Below are 19,402 nucleotides of genomic sequence, written 5' to 3'. Positions count from 1 at the left end.
CACTAAACATGTGACATACTGATTCATAATCTATTTCATCTTCAAAACTGGAGTTGGGAGATTCACTCTCAAGATCTACGTGATCCTCCCTCACACGTAGATCAATTAGTTTGACTGCTGGTTGACTGAGGATGCATTCTTCCTTTCCATCAGACACCGGACTCTGGGATGGTCAGGCGAAAAACACTGGAAACAGAGCCTTTTATCTTTACAGTGAGTAAAAGCAGAATGTGTGATGTCCTTGCACACTAAGCATGGTGTATCATTCAAGCCTGGAATGCTAGGCATGGTTCTTCTCTTTCTATAGTCCTTGCTCGACTGGGCATTACTACTATTACTCATCAGAACTCTCTCCAACATACCGATCACTTTTTCCAGAGCCATGTTTTCTGACTGTTTTGACTGAAGTGAATCCTGTTCAGCTTTCACTGGGTCTGGGCCGGGACTTATACGCATCTCATTAATAGTGACTCTATTCCCACATTCAATCTGTCTATTTCCTTGCCCAGTGGCTCTGAGATTTTTCTCTGAATGATACTCGTTCAGGATCTCTTGCACTTCATGAGCTGTCCATTTGTCAATGGTTTTCGAACGAAATGCCAATGCTAGATCTGAGTTTGGACAATTCCTAATGAACATGCGTGTGACTTCGATCAGTTGGTTATCTAGTACCTTTCCCTGTTGTTTCAGACACTCAGCTGTGATGTCGGCAGTATGGTTCAGGCGTAACCAGTAATCGAAGGGATCCTCCTGAGGTTCTGGAAGGGTAGTGTAGAAATCTTGCAAAGGAACAGGAGAATACTGTTGACAACTGAAATGCTTCCGTAGTAGGGTGTAGATTGCATCAGGATTTGTTCTGATATCCAATCCGCTAGACAGCATCCCCACTTTAACAACATCTTTGGCTTTGCCTCTCAAGTGGATTAAAATTTCTTCACCCTGCTCTTCAGTAGGCAGCAACCCCTTTTTTAAGAAATTCTTCATGAGCTCCACCCACTCATCGAGAGTAACAGTGTCAGATTTGTCACCTCTGAAAGTAGGAGGATCTTTAACGTCCCTCTGACGCACTACTTGAATCTGTGATGTACTAGGCATGGAGCACTGCTCAGGTGTGTATCTACTATTGTGGTTATTTCTATTTCTAGTATGCAAATTCAAATGTGCGAGGATACTATCTGCCAATTGAAGGCCTACTTGCTGCACTATATTACCCATCTGGCTCATCATGTCGCTGGTAAGAACTGGAGTTGATGTACTAATTGGCTGTGTAGTTTCAGAACTGCAATTCACATTAACAGGGTTTACGTTAGTATTTGGCTCAAGAAATACATTCGCTTCTAACCCCATACCGTTGATAGCAGCACCAATATTAGAGCTAGCGCCAATATCTGGGAAAGGAATTGGTGTCACCAGTAGACCTCTCCCTCGACCAACACTAACCGGACTGCTCACATACTGAGATCCAGGCAACCTTGTGTTTTCCATAATCAAGTAATAAGAGTACAGAAATGGTAAAATAAGAGAAAAAAAAATGTGTATACTATAACATACAACTGTGATACCTGGACAATAAAATATCAAACCACTCGAGTGCCCATTCAAAAGTGTTTTTTTTTTTTTAAAGTCCAACAATAACTAATAAAAGCTTAGCTTAAGGATCTGTGCAGTGAAGAATGACGACAGGTCCGCCGGTCCGAAGTTGGGATGATCTTCGACCACCTTTATTGATATCCGGGTCACGGCACCAATGTGACCTTTGGTCTAATCTGGCCCAGTCTGACCCACTCTTCACAAGCACACACACTCAGGATGTGGATGATATTCAGTTTATTTTCTGCACACAAAGCAGTAAAAATGAGAGAATAGTGAGTCATTGAGATGATCTACAGCTCCATCCACAGCAGTTCTCTCTAACTCTGCTTTCAATATAACTAACAATTTACTCAGAATGTATTTAACAAGACAAATAAAAATAAATAAAAATTCTGAATTGTAATTTTTTTTCCAAGAAATTATACAACATGGCTTTGATTTTTTTCCTTTCTTCTTAAATTTAAATGTTGTGATCGTATAGTGCATTTAACATTAATTAAGAATATGAATAACATTGAATAAAATTATTAGAACATTAATACAGCATAGCAGTTTGCAATAAACATTTGCAAAACAAAGTAAATGCTATATAATAAACAATTACCTGCACACAAAGCAGTAAAAATGAGAGAATAGTGAGTCATTGAGATGATCTACAGCTCCATCTATTTAAGAAACATTTCATGTGGTTAGAGAGCACATGGGACAATGGCGCACATTAAAATATTAGTGCAATCACGCAAACAGAAATAAAATGATCAAAATTCCAAGAAATATAAACAGAAAACACTCCAAAAATCAACCAGCGTCCACTGTGTGCAATCCCTTACATGCATCGTCTAATATTTGAACATGACACCAATATTTTATAACTCTTAGCACAGAGCTGCAAAAGAAACGACTCACCCACAGCAGTTCTCTCTAACTCTGCTGCAGATAGTTCAAACTCAGCGCGCAATAGCGCCACCGGCGCGGCCAATAGGATGTATTATCACATTACAGCAGGATTTATCCAAAGAACCCTCTGTAATATTCATCCCGTTACACATATATCTATAGGCGACATCTCGGTGTAGACAGGCACTTATTTCCAGGGATTTCAGAACAGCGTAACGGATATCCGTTAGGTGTGGCCTATTTAATAACCTAACCATAACCGTACTTTTTGGTTGTTTATTTGTTTTCTAAAATAAATCTACCTGTATGACTGTTTTCAAAACAGTCATACAGGTAGATTTATTTTAGAAAGCAAATAAACAGCGTAACAGATATTGCGTCATCGGGTGGGCGTGGCCTAACCATAACCGTCGTATTTGGTTGTTTATTTGTTTTCTAAAATAAAGCTACCTATATGACTGTTTTGTCCTTCGTAGTATGCTGTTTTTTGTTTGGTTTTTTTAAAGAGTTCGTTTTTCCAAGACCTCCAGAAACACGCCCACTTTACGTAGAAACCCTGGAATTAATTATATGAATGCCGTGTAACCATCTGTGCACGAAAATAAACACGACTCGCACTGTTCTTTGTCTGTTGGACAAAGAAACAAGGAAATGAAATGATATAAAATGGTGTTTTATGATGGTCAGGACGGGGTTAACATGTTTTTGTCTGCTGCTTTTGTTTTTTGCCAGCATTAAAGGTAGGAGCTCCTTCTTTATCTGTTAAACTATAGTATAATTGTAGGGGTTGAAACAATCTGCACAAAAGTGTGAAACTCTCTAGCTGGGTTGTTTTTTACTGAATAGACTAAAATGTTTTGTTATATAGTATTTTTAATGTCTCTTGTTTGTACTACATCTCTTACACCATAGTTTTTAATGTCTCTTGTCTGTACTACACCTTTTACAGCCAGGGGTCACCAACGCGGTGCCCGCGGGCACCTGGTCGCCCCCAAGGAGCACTAAACTAAAGTATAATTGTAGGGGTTGAAACGGGCGATTCTAGGGTCAGAGCTTTAGGGGTGCTGAGCTCCTTTTTAGGGGTGCTGAAGCTAAGGATATGACCAAAAGGTACACAGAGGCGAGTCATTTTAAATGTCTTTATTCATTCATTCATTCATTCATTCATTCATTTTCTACCGCTTATCCGAACTACCTCGGGTCACGGGGAGCCTGTGCCTATCTCAGGCGTCATCGGGCATCAAGGCAGGATACACCCTGGACGGAGTAAATGTCTTTATTATTATTATTAGGGGTTCAAGCGCGAAGCGCTGGAAACCTATTGTATTCGGTAGGATTATTATTATTATTATTATTATTATTATTATTATTATTATTCCGCCCTACAACCGATTGTGCAGCCCAAACCGTAAGGCCTAGAGAGCTCAAACGTGGTCAGATGGTAGTACTGGTCACAGTTACTCAGCGAAATCAGCCAATAGGGGGCGCTTCAGCGCCCCTCAACGCGTTTGTGCCCATAACTCCTAAACTGTATGTCCAAATCTCAAGTGCTTTATATCATTGGACTCCTTGGCTCATGACTTAAAAAACGTATATCTCCGATTTCATTTCCGCACTTAACATTTTTTCGCTATAGCACATTTTGTCCGAAACCTACTTTTGCGAACTAGTCCTAGGTTTTTCGCCTGATCGAGACCAATCCAGTGGATTAATATTCTCTGGAGTCTCAATGTCAATAATTATCGAAAAAAAGTTGAAATTTTATTCAGGGTCCTTATGGGGCCCCAAAACGTTCGAACTGGGAGGAGCCAGTTTTACTAAAATGGCAATAACTCAAGAACCAAATGAGCTATCACCACCAAACTTGGCAAACATGTGAAAGAGGTCGAACTGAGGTCAAAGGTCAAAAACCGCGGCGATTGGCCACTTGGTGGCGCTATGACAGAAAAATCACTAAAAACAGCTCTAACTATGCGAGTGTTGGTCTGATTGACTTCAAACTTGGTGTGCAGTGTCTTTGTCCAAGGTGACTTGAGTGTATGTAAGGACGTTGGCGTGTCTCAAAAAACATGGCCGCCATCGGCCAATGAAGTTTGAGCATCAATTAGACAAGGTTAATGGAGGCCTATCGGAATGAAACTCAGTGGGCATGTTCGACACGTGGTCCTAGAGGTCTGTAAGAAATGTGAAAGAAATCGGCCACTAGTTGGTGATAAAGAGTTTTACGCCACTGTAATCACGTAGTGCTTAATAAATACACACAATATTGATATCATTTGATAGGTCTCCACATACTGAACAACTTTGCCTCTTGGACCAATGCTGTCAATCAAATTGTTCATTAATTATTCTTAATAAGGTGAAAAACCTACTTTTGCGAACTAGTCCTAGGTTTTTTGCCTGATCGAGACCAATCCAGTGCAGTAATATTCTCTGGAGTCTTAATGTCAATAATTATCGAAAAAAAGTGCAACTTTATCCTTTGGCTTGGCATTAAAGAATTATTTATGAAATGGGCGTGGCAAAAAATAATTCAAAGCCTATAACTCATAAACGAAAAGTCTAATTTAAACGACACTCATTGAGCACATGTGACCTATGACCTTCAACAATCATGCCAAGTTTTATCTTGATCGGACGATAGGTGGCGCTGTAATTGGCAAAAAGCTGCACACCATGTATTTTAAATGGACTGTGTTGGCTGTAAATGGGCTTTTCCATTACTGATGTAATGGCATATAGGTTACAAATAATGGAGTGAGTAATGTGTGTTAATTGAGTAATGTGACATAAGTGAGTAGTGTGATGCAAGTGAGCAGTGTGATGCAAGTGAGCAGTGTGATGCAAGTGAGCTGTGTGATGCAAGTTAGCTGTGTAATGTAAATGAGCAGTGTAATACAAGTGACCTGTATAATGAAAGCGAATAATGTGATGTGCACTATAATTGTTGAAAAGATATATAAACCATATATTTCCAATGGATTGCATTAGCTATAAATGGTCTTTTTCATAATTGATCTAGATGCGTAAAGTCTAGAAAACATCAAATCTGTTTCCACATGTCTTTAAAAGCCTGAAAGGCCCTAAAGTCTTGAAAGGCCCTAAAGTCATGAAAGGCTTTAAAGTTTTGAAAATCCTTTAAGGCCTTAAACTCCCTAAAGGCCTTAAACACTTGAACCCCGGGAAATGCTGTTTGCAGCTTTAATTATTATTAGGGGTTCAAGCGCGAAGCGCTGGAAACCTATTGTTTTCGGTAGGATTTTTATTATTATTATTATTATTATTATTATTATTATTATTATTATTATTATTATTATTCCGCCCTAGAAACGGTCGTGCAGCCCAAACCGTAAGGCCTAGAGAGCTCAAACTTGGTCAGATGGTAGTACTGGTCACAGTTACTCAGGCCCAAGGACTCAGTGAAATCGGCCAATAGGGGGCGCTTCAGCGCCCCTCAACGCGTTTGTGCCCATAACTCCTAAACCGTATATCCAAATCTCAAGTGCTTTATATCATTGGACTCGTTGCCTCATGACTTAAAATATGTATATCTCCGATTTAATTTCCGCCATTAAAATGTTTTCGCTATAGCGCATTTTGTCCGAAACCTACTTTTGCTAACTAGTCCTAGGTTTTTCGCCTGATCGAGACCAATCCAGTGCAGTAATATTCTCTGGAGTCTCAATGTCAATAATTATTAAAAAAAAGTTGAAATTTTGATTCAGGGTCCTTAAGGGGCCCCAAAACGTTTGGACTGGGAGGAGCCAGTTTTACTAAAATAGCAATAACTCAAGAACTAAATGAGCCATCAACACCAAACTTGGGACACATGTGAAAGACCTCGAACTGAGGTCACAGGTCAAAAACCCCGGCGATTGGCCACTTGGTGGCGCTATGACCGAAAAATCACTAAAAACAGCTCTAACTATGCAAGTGTTGGTCCGATTGACTTCAAACTTGGTGTGCCGTGTCTTTGTCCAAGGTACCTTGAGTGGATGTAAGGACATTGGCGTGTCTCAAAAAACATGGCCGCCATCGGCCAATGAAGTTTGAGCACCAATTAGACAAGGTTAATGGAGACCTATCGGAATGACACTCGGTGCGCATGTTCGACACGTGGTCCTTGAGGTCTGTAAGAAATTTGAAAGAAATCGGCCACTAGTTGGCGCTGAAGACATTTTACACCACTGTAATCACGTAGTGCTTAATAAATACACACAATATTGATATCATTTGATAAGTCTCCACATGCTGAACAACTTTGCCTTTTGGACCAATGCTGTCAATCAAATTGTTCATTAATTATTCTTGATCAGGTGAAAAACCTACTTTTGCGAACTAGTCCTAGGTTTTTCGCCTGATCGAGACCAATCCAGTGCAGTAATATTCTCTGGAGTTTCAATGTCAATAATTATCAAAAAAAAGTGGAACTTTATCCTTTGGCTTGCTATTAAAGGATTATTTATGAAATGGGCGTGGCAAAAAATAATTCAAAGCCTATAACTCATAAACGAAAAGTCTAATTTATACGACCCTCATTGAGCACATGTGACATATGACCTTTAACAATCATGCCAAGTTTTATCTTGATCGGACGATAGGTGGCACTGTAATTGCAAAAAGCTGCACACCATGTATTTTCAATGGACTGCATTGGCTGTAAATGGGCTTTTCCATTACTGATGTAATTGCATATAGGTTACAAATAATGGAGTGAGTAATGTGTGTTAATTGAGTAATGTGACATAAGTGAGTAGTGTGATGCAAGTGAGCAGTGTGATGCAAGTGAGCCGTGTGACGCAAGTGTGCTGTGTGAAGCAAGTGTGCTGTGTGATGCAAGTAAGCTGTATGATGCCTGTGACCTGTCTAATGCCAATAAGCTGAATGATGCCAGTGAGCTACAGTATATGATGAAAGTGTGCACTGTGATGAAACTGAGCAGTGTTATATAAGTAACCTGTGTAATGAAAGTGAGCTGTGTGATGCAAGTTAGCTGTGTGAGGCAAGTGAGCTGTGTGATGCAAGTTAGCTGTGTAATGTAAATGAGCAGTGTAATACAAGTGACCTGTATAATATAAGTGAATAATGTGATGTGCACTATAATTGTTGAAAATTTATATAAACCATGTATTTCCAATGGATTGCATTAGCTATAAAAACCACTAGATGGCAGCAGAGGATCACTCGTTGGCTCATTCTATTCAGCATCTGTTTTTTCCTAGGAATTTATACTTAAACATTTTAAAATCATCTTCATATCATTTGTTAGGTCTAGGTTTTCTGAACCACTTTGCTTGTACAATCAGTGCTGTAAATCAAATCATTCATTAAATATATAACAAATATGTATATTTATTATTATTATTATTATTCCGCCCTACAAACGGTCGTGCAGCCCAAACCGTAAGGCCTAGAGAGCTCAAACTTCGTCAGATGGTAGTACTGGTCACAGTTACTCAGGCCCAAGGACTCAGCGAAATCGGCCAATAGGGGGCGCTTCAGCGCCCCTCAACTCGTTTGTGCCCATAACTCCTAAACCGTACGTCCAAATCTCAAGTGCTTTATATCATTTGATAGGTGTCCACATATTGAACAACTTTGCCTCTTGGACCAATGCTGTCAATCAAATTGTTCATTAATTATTCTTGATCAGGTGAAAAACCTACTTTTGCGAACTAGTCCTAAGTTTTTCGCCTGATCGAGACCAATCCAGTGCAGTAATATTCTCTGGAGTCTTAATGTCAATAATTATCGAAAAAAAAGTGGAACTTTATCCTTTGGCTTGCCATTAAAGGATTATTTATGAAATGGGCATGGCAAAAAATAATTCAAAGCCTATAACTCATAAAAGAAATGTCTAATTTATACGACACTCATTGAGCACATGTGACATATGACCTTTAACAATCATGCCAAGTTTTATCTTGATCGGACTATAGGTGGCGCTGTAATTGGCACAAAGCTGCACACCATGTATTTTCAATGGACTGCGTTGGCTGTAAATGGACTTTTCCATTACTGATGTAATTGCATATAGGTTACAAATAATGGAGTGAGTAATGTGTGTTAATTGAGTAATGTGACATAAGTGAGTAGTGTGATGCGAGTGAGCAGTGTGACGCAAGTGAGCAGTGTGATGCAAGTTAGCTGTGTGAGGCAAGTTAGCTGTGTAATGTAAATGAGCAGTGTAATACAAGTGACCTGTATAATATAAGTGAATAATGTGATGTGCACTATAATTGTTGAAAATATATATAAACCATATATTTCCAATGGATTGCATTAGCTATAAATGGTCTTTTTCATAATTGATCTAGATGCGTAAAGTCTAGAAAACATCAAATCTGTTTCCACATGTCTTTAAAAGCCTGAAAGGCCCTAAAGTCTTGAAAGGCCCTAAAGTCTTGAAAGGCCCTAAAGTCTTGAAAGGCTTTAAAGTTTTGAAAATCCTTTAAGGCCTTAAACTCCCTAAAGGCCTTATGCGCTTGAACCCCGGGAAACGCTGCTTGCAGCTTTAATTATTATTATTATTATTATTATTCCGCCCTAGAAACGGTCGTGCAGCCCAAACCGTAAGGCCTAGAGAGCTCAAACTTTGTCAGATGGTAGTACTGGTCACAGTTACTCAGGCCCAAAGACTCAGCGAAATCGGCCAATAGGGGGCGCTTCAGCGCCCCTCAACGCATTTGTGCCCATAACTCCTAAACCGTATGTCGAAATCTCAAGTGCTTTATAGCATTTGATAGGTCTCCACATACTGAACAACTTTGCCTCTTGGACCAATTTTGTCAATCAAATTGTTCATTAATTATTCTTGATCAGGTGAAAAACCTACTTTTGCGAACTAGTCCTAGGTTTTTCACCTAATCGAGACCAATCCAGTGCATTAATATTCTCTGGAGTCTTATTGTCAATAATTATCGAAAAAAAGTGGAACTTTATCCTTTGGCTTGGCATTAAAGGATTATTTATGAAATGGGCGTGGCAAAAAATAATTCAAAGCCTATAACTCATAAACGAAAAGTCTAATTTATACGACCCTCATTGAGCACATGTGACATATGACCTTAAACAATCATGCCAAGTTTTATCTTGATCAGACGATAGGTGGGGCTGTAATTGGCAAAAAGCTGCACACCATGTATTTTCAATGGACTGCGTTGGCTGTAAATGGGCTTTTCCATTACTGATGTAACTGCATATAGGTTACAAATAATGGAGTGAGTAATGTGTGTTAATTGAGTAATGTGACATAAGTGAGTAGTGTGATGCAAGTGAGCAGTATGATGCCAGTGAGCTGTGTGATGCCAGTAAGCTGTATGATGCCTGTGACCTGTCTAATGCCAATAAGCTGAATGATGCCAGTGACCTGTGTGATGCCAGTGAGCTGTGCAATGCCAGTGAGCTATACGATGAAAGTGTGCACTGTGATTTAACTGAGCAGTGTTATATAAGTAACCTGTGTAATGAAAGTGAGCAGTGTAATACAAGTGACCTGTATAATATAAGTGAATAATGTGATGTGCACTATAATTGTTGAAAAGATATATAAACCATATATTTCCAATGGATTGCATTAGCTATAGAAACCACTAGATGGCAGCAGAGGATCACTCGTTGGCTCATTCTATTCAGCATCTGTTTTTTCCTAGGAATTTATACTTAAACATTTTAAAATCATCTTCATATCATTTGTTAGGTCTAGGTTTTCTGAACCACTTTGCTTGTACAATCAGTGCTGTAAATCAAATCATTCATTAAGTATATAACAAATATGTATATTTAAAAATCTACTTTTGCAAGTTCTATAAGTTTTTTACTTTATTGTCTACGAAATAAGTTCAGTAAAATTCCTTAAACGCTTGAACCCCGGGAAATGCTGCTTGCAGCTTTAATTATTATTATTATTGGGCTTAGAAACTTTTTTAAATGACAAATTCCTTTCACAAGAGAAGCTGTATTCTCCATTGTGGGTTTGAAATAAATAAAAAAAATAAAAGCAGGAGACCATTGCCTAGATAAGTAATTTGATACAACAACAACTGGTTTGCATTATCTGTTATTTTAGCTTGCTTAACACTTTTCAGAAGAACAAAAAAAAAACAAACAAGACAGAGGTCATTATGGTCTGTCCCTAGTCTCTCACCTGAATCTGTCTTTTTTCTTTTAAAGAACTCTCGTATGTCCATTGCTCACTGGCATGCCACACACACACACACACACACACACACACACACACACTGAGAGAGGGAGAGAGAGAGTGTAATGGCTAGGAGTTTAGGAGTTAAGCCTGGTTCAGGTTAAATCCTCTGGGTGTGAGGAATGAATAAATACAGCAAAAGAAAAACATTAAACTTTCTTTTATTGTCTAGTTTGATAGTAAGCCACAGATCTAAACCTAGGAATGAATAACAATTCATTTAACCCTCCTGTTTTACTTTCCTGCATTCCTATGCAAATTAGGAGCGCCAAGTCAAGTTGATCTTGTCAAAAGATCTTGTTTTTTCCAGGCCAAACTGTCTTGAATGCTTATAAATCAAAAATTATACAATTGTCACCATTCTGTGTGATCTGGAGGCCTAATGAATTGCAATGCCCAATTCTTGGGTGTGTTTGTGTGTGTGTGCGTGTGTGTGTATCATCATTTCGGTAGATCATATTTTGCCCTCTGCCTGGCAAAGGCATATCAAAAGTGTGAAATATTCACAAATATGTAGCTTTTTTTATCTGGAGGCCTAATGAAATGCAATGCTAAATTTGTGTATGTGTTTGTGTGCGTGTGTGTGTGTGTGGTGTATGAGTGTGTGTTTTGGGTGCGTGTGTTAGTGGACATTTTATGTGTGCATTTTTGTGTCAGTATGTACAGTCAGGTCCATAAATCTTGGGACATCGACACAATTCTAACATTTTTGGCTCTATACACCACCACAGTGGATTTGAAATGAAAGGAACAAGTTGTGCTTTAACTGCAGACTGTCTGCTTCAATTTGAGGGCATTTACATCCAAATCAGGTGAACGGTGTAGGAATTACAACAATTTGCATATGTGCCTCCCACTTGTTAAGGGACCAAAAGTAATGGGACAGAATAATAATCATAAATCAAACTTTCACTTTTTTAATACTTGGTTGCAAATCCTTTACAGTCAATTACAGCCTGAAGTCTGGAACGCATAGACATCACCAGACGCTGGGTTTCATCCCTGGTGATGCTCTGCCAGACCTCTACTGCAACTGTCTTCAGTTCCTGCTTGTTCTTGGGGCATTTTCCCTTCAGTTTTGTCTTCAGCAAGTGAAATGCATGCTCAATCGGATTCAGGTCATCTGATTGACTTGGCCCTTGCATAACATTCCACTTTTTTCCCTTAAAAAACTCTTTGGTTGCTTTTGCAGTATGCTTTGGGTCATTGCCCATCTGCACTGTGAAGTGCCGTCCAATGAGTTCTGAAGCATTTGGCTTAATATGAGCAAATAATATTGCCCGAAACACTTCAGAATTCATTCTGCTGCTTTTGTCAGCAGTCACATCATCAATAAATACAAGAGAACCAGTTCCATTGGCAGCCATACATGCCCACGCCATGACACTACCACTGATGATGTGGTATACTTAGGATCATGAGCAGTTCCTTTCCTTCTCCATACTCTTCTCTTCCCATCACTCTGGTACAAGTTGATCTTGGTCTCATCTGCCCATAGGATGTTGTTCCAGAACTGTGGAGGCTTTTTTAAATGTTGTTTGAGAAACTCTAATCTGGCCTTCCTCACCATCTTGTGGTGAACCCTCTGTATTCACGCTGGTGAAGTCTTCTCTTGATTGTTGACTTTGACACACATACACCTACCTCCTGGAGAGTGTTCTTGATCTGGCCAACTGTTGTGAAGGGTGTTCTTCACCAGGGAAAGAATTCTTCGGTTATCCACCACAGTTGTTTTCCGTGGTCTTACAGGGTCTTTTGGTGTTGCTGAGCTCACCGGTGTGTTCCTTCTTTTTAAGAATGTTCCAAACAGTTGTTTTGGCCACGCCTAATGTTTTTGCTATCTCTCTGATGGGTTTGTTTTGTTTTTTCAGCCTAATGATGGCTTGCTTCACTGTTAGTGACAGCTCTTTGGATCTCATCTTGGAGAGTTGACAGCAACAGATTCCAAATGCAAATAGCACACTTGAAATGAACTCTGGACCTTTAATCTGCTCATTGTAATTGGTATAATGAGGGAATAACACACACCTGGCCATGGAACAGCGTAGAAGCCAATTGGCCCATTACTTTTGGTCCCTTAACAAGTGGGAGGCACATATGCAAACTGTTGTAATTCCTACACCGTTCACCTGATTTGGATGTAAATGCCCTCAAATTAAAGCTGACAGTCTGCAGTTAAAGCACAACTTGTTCGTTTCATTTCAAATCCACTGTGGTGGTGTATAGAGCCAAAAATGTTAGAATTGTGTCGATGTCCCAATATTTATGGACCTGACTGTATGTTCATTGCGCTGAAAAGGGCAAAAGTGTGACCTATTGCCCCACTAAATGTGGCGAGGTCAAATTGACCTCGGAGGACAAAAGTTGCACATTGTTTATTGGTACAAACACATGGTTCAAATAGAAAATAAATAATGAATAATAGAAACTAGAGAATATAAAACCATTTCACTGCTGCCACATAATTGGCTAATTGGATAGCTGCATAAATGTGTCTACATGAATAAAGTGATGGGTAAATGTATATGAACTTGATGGACATCCTGCTACAGTGTCCCCCCCCTTTCAGCATGACACTCAGCCAATCACACAGCAAAGATAACACTGATATGGCTTTGGTACAAGTTTCTGATTGTCCTTAATTGACCCAGCCCATGCTTGAATTGCATTACTTTTGAGATATTGCTGAGTCCTTTGCTAAAACTCCTCTAACCAGTCAGCCTTCTTCTGAATTCTGGTTGGTTCTTAGCACAGTAGAGGTGCACAACACACAATTAGCTCTCTGGAGGAAAGGAACAATTTGCTCATTCTCATGATGTGAACATATTTCATTATTAAAATATTCTCCTTTTTTTAAACACAGCCATAAAGGTCATTGGTCGGGATGTGACTGTGACTGCAGGAGATGATGCGCAGTTATTCTGTCAAGTGATCGAAACAACAGAGACTGTAACAACTATTAGGTGGCAAAGACGAACAAAGAAAAAGCCGACAAATACAGATTTTCTGGTTATCACCTCCAGTGGCAAAGAAGAATATAGAAACGGACAGAGGGACCAAGTAAAATTTGCAGGGAACTTCAAAGGACTGGACGGCTCAATTCTTCTAAGCGATGTTACTCTTTTAGATGAAGGAATCTACACCTGCACCTTCAGCGTATTTCCAAGTGGACCATATAAAACAGAAATTCATCTCAGAGTACAAGGTAAAATTTGTTGTTTTAAAATGAGTTACAAGTCTGCTCTGACTCTTTGGGCTACATTTGTTAAATGTTCTGTATATGTCCACATATCCATCCATGAATGTTTTTATTTATAAATCGCTATGAGCTGAAAATGTGGTGCACAGGAACAGAAGTGCTTTTTTGAGCAATTATTATTTATTGTAAATCTAGACTGCATACTGTTTCTGTTCATTCGTTTATTTTATCATGCATTTATTCCAGCATGTATTTGTTCTGATGGTACAAATGAAAAACAATTTGAACAGGGCGGTTAAGTTTTATATAATATAATACTAAACTGTGTATTAAAGAAAATATTACTGTAGTTGAGAATTGTTACTAAATGAACTAGTACTGCTGATTAGGTCCATGGTCTTGGAATACAGTTAATGCACATTGTTCACAGTTGAGGAGTACAGTGTTATAGCTATTTAGAGCATGATAAATATGGATTGTCTTCAAATTGTAACAGAGATAGAAATGGTGTTCTATCGACTCAAGTTCATGATCTGTTCATTTGATTTAGAAATGCTATTGCATAAAAATTTTAAATGGCCGAGGCTAGATAAATATGAAAATGAAACATCAGGCTGTTGACGGTGCATGCAGTTGTAAACTAAAACAGATCTGATTACTTGAACTTGAGCGTACATGGGCTTTTAATGGTTTTTGCCTTCTTGCTTGTCACTACAAACTTTTCAGCACTGCAGACCTAAATAGTGGTGCAGTGTGAAGTTCACTGTTCTAAAGTCAAACTTATATAAATAAAACTTGTACTCAATAACATGAGTGATCAGGGTCAGACAGACATATTAATGAAACACATTCATTCAGAGATCTTTTAAACATAATTATTTTTTTAAATTCTTGTTCATGTTTTTGTTTTCAGTTCCTCCTGTTGTCACTGTGGGCACTGATGTTCCTGCTGTTGCTGGGGACACTGAAGGGATTTTAGCGACTTGCACTGCAGCCAATGCAAAGCCTGCAGCAGAAGTGTTGTGGAGTCTGGGTGCTTTAAACAACACAGTGAAAGTACAAAATACTGTCACTGTGGACTCTGAAGATAGATACACTGTTAAAAGCAACCTGATTGGAACTGCATATAAAGATCTAAACCAGAAGAAGGTTCAGTGTGTAGTCACACACCCTGGACTAAAGCAGGAACTGGAGCTGAATTACACATTGGATATACACTGTAAGATGACAAGTTCATTATTTTTATACAGATGCTTATGAAACAAAAGGAATATGTGGCAGTCAGATAAATACATAAACCAACTTAATTGTGAAATCTCACAAAGATTTTGACATCTAGAACAATACATCTAGTCACATCTAGTATTAAATTTACAGTCATACAAAAGGATATATTTATTTATTTTACATTATAGAAGCAGTTGTACAAAGCAAAATTATTTTCTATAGTCTATTATAGACATTAATATGCAAGTGGATTTTTCCTTTTACATTTATTTCTGTTTTACTGAGTGTGACATAGTGTAAAGTATTAATGTTTCTTTTTATTTTTTTCTCAGATCCTCCTCAGGTGGTTTATATTCATTCAGCAGGCGATCAAGGGGCATTTCAGTGTGAATCAGATGCTAATCCAAAACCTACCAGTTTCACCTGGAGCAGGTAACAGAGTCGAGTCTCCTGTTTATCATAAAAAGTTGCAACTTACATGTATAGTTTGCATGATACAAACTAATTTTGAACGTCTTTGCCAGTTTTGCACGAGCTTATGATGGTGGATAGACTGGATTCTTGGCCAAAACGTTTAAGCAATCAATGCATAAAGATGCTTAAAAATCAAATTATATTTCACTAAATTATGCAACAGGTCAATTGAATTTATTTAAAATTTTAACAGTGGGTTTTACTTTGGCACGAAGGAAAGTCGCCCAGCCATATGAAGAATGAGAGATTGTTGTGACATGCAGAGAGTAAACAGTACTTGTCAGATACTCTGCAGACTTAGGGCTCTCAGCATTCATGTTTTCCAGAACACCATTAACATTATTTCTATTTATTATTAGTTATTAAATATAATAATTATTCTGATAAACATTATTAATATAAATATAATAATAAAGATTTATTCTATACAATTATGTAATACTTAAATTGTTAAATTTTGAGTTTATCCTCATGTTATTTTACAGTAAAATAATATGTTAATAATCAATAATCTCTGCAGGAATCTCTGCGGAATCTCTTCAGTGAGAAATCTAATAATATTTTAATATTTTCTCTTTTTCTTTTATAAATCTTTTTTTGTTTTGTTATCCCAAAGACACCCTTTCTGACTGTTTTTTGTTACTTCAGGCAAAAGAAATCTAAAAATGTAAAAAAGCCCATTCACATTTTTAGTATGTGTCATTGCTAAGAAGTAATAATGTAAATTTCAGCATGCTTGGGGAATAGAACAGTTTAAATACTAATTACAGTATGCTGTTTATACAATCACACTTACTGTTATTTATCAAATACATTTTCATTTAGATATTTTCCAGTGAACGAGACTCTTTCCAGTGGTGTTAATAGCAGTCTGATTGTTCCGCTGACCCCTGATAGTAACGGACCTTACTATTGTGTGGCGTCTAACCAATACGGTGAAGCTGTTGGTTCCTTTTACATGTATGATAAAACATGTAATTATATGATTTATCCTTCAATCGAACAGTGAATAAATGCTCTTACTTGCAAGATAGATGACATAATTCACATAATATGTGGTTTATTTTATAGATACATAGTTTAATAGATTAACATAGAATCACAAGTCATCATCCTACATGTGTTCAACTTAATCTTAACATTCCAGTTATAGTCAAATGTACTGGAGTGCAGGGTGAAAAGAAAACTAAAAATGGTCACGTCTACTTAATATGTTCTACACTGTGTAAACATTTAACCTTCTGAAATAAGAGTTAAATGAGGATTTTAACCTCAGTGACATAAAACAGTTACCACCAGTGTTTCTTTTTGAGATAACTCGTATAAATCTTTATGAAGTGTGTCATAAACTGTTAACTAACTAAAATACTTTCTCAATGGCATTGCAGCATGAACAGAAGAACAGAATCTAAAACCTGTTGGACTCTGTTCATCCTGACCCTTGTTGCTGTTTGCTGTTTTTTCATTTGGAAATTTGAATTGTTTCAGCGTGTTAATAAAATACTGCGGTGAGTTTTGTCATTTTACCACTCTAGTAATAAGAGCAGACTATAAATATAAAAAGTTGTTTAAGGGAGTTGCTTATTTTCTGTTTTCACTCAGGCATGATATCAGTCAACCTGTGCATACGGAATCTTCAGACCACAAAGAGATCTTTGTGAAATCATTTATTTAAATCTCTATGGTCTTGTTTTGCTCACTTATGTTAGTAATTACATGTAAGATGTTTGTTTTGCTTAGGACCGTTGACACATGTATGAATCAAAGCTCTCTACTGGGACCATACCTTGTTGTGGTGGAGGGGCTTATCCTCCTTCAAGTGAGGAGAAAACCAAATGGTCCCAGAGGATTTGTAACATAAAGGTCCCTGTTAGATCCCTGGCCTGCGTTTTCAAATCAGCATGGTCATCAAACATCAGCCCCAGTTCAGCAATCTCAGGACATCTACTTTTGTTAAGCTGCTTTGAGACAATGTGAATGTTAACACATTGAATGTAGACAATGTTAAATGTGTTAAAGAAAAAAAAATGAAATGGAAAAAAATGGAAAAAATGGAATGAAATAAAAGCTTTAAACATATAAGTTTTATTCTAGATATTGTTGGCATTCTTGTCATTTTTTATGAAAGTTAATGTTTAGAGAAATGTGCTAAGATAGTAATTATAATAAAATGATCATAAATTATTTAAAAAAAACTTTATTTTTATTAATACTTCTTTTGTTAATAAGTAAAATTTTAAATGGTTTAACCCTTATATTTTCCTCCTATGCAAATTAGGAGCGCCGAGTCTACTTGACCTTGTCTGTTTTGACTGCTTATAAAAAATTAACTATATATGATAACCATTTTTTTTTAAACTTTTTAGTCTAACTTGTTTCCAACATATTAACATATATTTTGCCAAAAAAATGTATATTTGGTATAATAAACCTTATTTATATACAAAAATGCCTCATTTTTTAGTAAAAAAAACAGACATTTTGAATTATTTTCACTATAGAGGCACAAAAGTTGATGCACAATTACAGGCTGGTATATTTCAAGGGCAGGAGATTGGTTTGAAACCATTTTGACCATTTTTAATGTCAGCAAATAATAAAACCTGTGTTTATACAGGCCAAATTGACTTGAATGCTTATAAATCAAAAATTCTACAATTATTACCATTGTGTGTGTAATATCTAGTTTACACTTGTAATATCTATTTTGCCCACCTGATGTCATCTGATCAACCAACAACAGGCTACACACACTCACACACACACACACACTCAAAAACATGGCATATCTTCATGTGAATAAAACTTTTTTTACACTCCTTATATTTTTTTATTATACTTAATTTATGAACGATAACCCTTATGAAATTATGCCATGTTTTTGAGTAAAATAAGCAGAAATTATTAAATATTGTTTTGGATAACCACTGACTGATAAATGTCAAACATTACTCAGCATATCTCCAGGCCAAAGCTTACTGATGCAACTAAATGTATAAATAAGAGAGAGGAAACAAATATGATTTGCAAAACACATGTATTTTATTTTTGAACTCCTAGAAATATGAACGTGTGTGTGTGTGTGTGTGTGTGTGTGTGTGTGTGTGTGAAGCTTGTTGGTAAGATCAGATTTTGCCCCCAGCTGGACAAATGCATATAGCAAGTGTGAAATATTTACAAATGAGTAGCTTTTGTTTTGTCTGGAAGCCTAATGAATTGTAATGCCCAATGCTTGTGTGTGTGTGTGTGTGTGTGTGTGTGTGTGTGTGTGTGTGTGTGTGTGTGCGTGCGTGTGTGTGTAGTATCATTTTGGTAGATCATATTTTGCTCTCTGCTAGGCAAAGACAAAAAGTGTGAAATATTTACAAATGTTTGGCTTTTTTTTTTCTGGAGGCCTAATGAAATGCAATGCCCAATTTGTGTGTGTGTGTGTGTGTGTGTGTGTGCGCATGTGTGTGGTGTGTGTTTTGGGTGCGTGTGTTAGTGGAAATTTTGTGTGTGCATTTTTGTGTCTGTATGTATGTTCATTGTGCTGAAAAGGGCAAAAGTGTAACCAGTGCCCCACTAAATGTGGCCGGGTCAAAATGACCTGGGAGGATAAAAAACGCGTAGTATATACTAGTCTGAACACATAGTTCAACGAAAATATACAAAATTAATTTTACTTATTTTTTTACTTATTTCATAACAATGGAACAATCCTGGTAAATTTCAGGCAAATATGTGGAAGGAAACCCAAATTATGACACATTAAACTTTCCAGCTGGGTCAGATTGACCCGAGGAAAATAAAGGGCTAGTTAAAGGGCATGC

General features: G+C 37.5%; 1 protein-coding gene across 2 annotated transcripts; it reads left to right on the top strand.

The window, feature by feature from the left end:
- The first annotated feature begins 2,910 nt into the window (after positions 1-2,910).
- Positions 2,911-17,622, top strand: LOC132850406 (nectin-4-like). 2 transcript variants are annotated; one of them, XR_009648972.1, is made up of 7 exons: positions 2,911-3,230; positions 13,554-13,895; positions 14,803-15,108; positions 15,449-15,548; positions 16,416-16,525; positions 16,979-17,098; positions 17,193-17,212. XR_009648972.1 is itself a non-coding variant. In XM_060876982.1 (7 exons), the coding sequence occupies exons 1-7, from the start codon at positions 3,167-3,169 to the stop codon at positions 17,263-17,265; spliced, it is 1,140 nt and encodes a 379-aa protein (XP_060732965.1). In that variant the 5' UTR covers positions 2,911-3,166; the 3' UTR covers positions 17,266-17,622. The 2 variants fall into 2 exon arrangements, 1 of the variants encoding a protein (XP_060732965.1); XM_060876982.1 differs by having other exon boundaries at positions 16,416-16,550; positions 17,193-17,622.
- Positions 17,623-19,402: the final 1,780 nt, after the last annotated feature.

This window comes from Tachysurus vachellii, chromosome 8 (assembly GCF_030014155.1).
Source record: "Tachysurus vachellii isolate PV-2020 chromosome 8, HZAU_Pvac_v1, whole genome shotgun sequence".
NCBI classification, from domain to species: domain Eukaryota; kingdom Metazoa; phylum Chordata; class Actinopteri; order Siluriformes; family Bagridae; genus Tachysurus; species Tachysurus vachellii.
The sequence above is the reverse complement of the archived record's forward strand: the minus strand, read 5'-3'. Positions and strand labels throughout refer to the sequence as shown.

Bases quoted from the DNA above. Each gene is read 5' to 3' on its own strand.
- LOC132850406 (XM_060876982.1), top strand. From the start codon at position 3,167: ATGATGGTCAGGACGGGGTTAACATGTTTTTGTCTGCTGCTTTTGTTT. The intron at 3,231-13,553 runs GTAGGAGCTCCT...TTTTAAACACAG, and splicing joins GTTTTTTGCCAGCATTAAAG to CCATAAAGGTCATTGGTCGG. The intron at 17,099-17,192 runs GTGAGTTTTGTC...GTTTTCACTCAG, and splicing joins CGTGTTAATAAAATACTGCG to GCATGATATCAGTCAACCTG.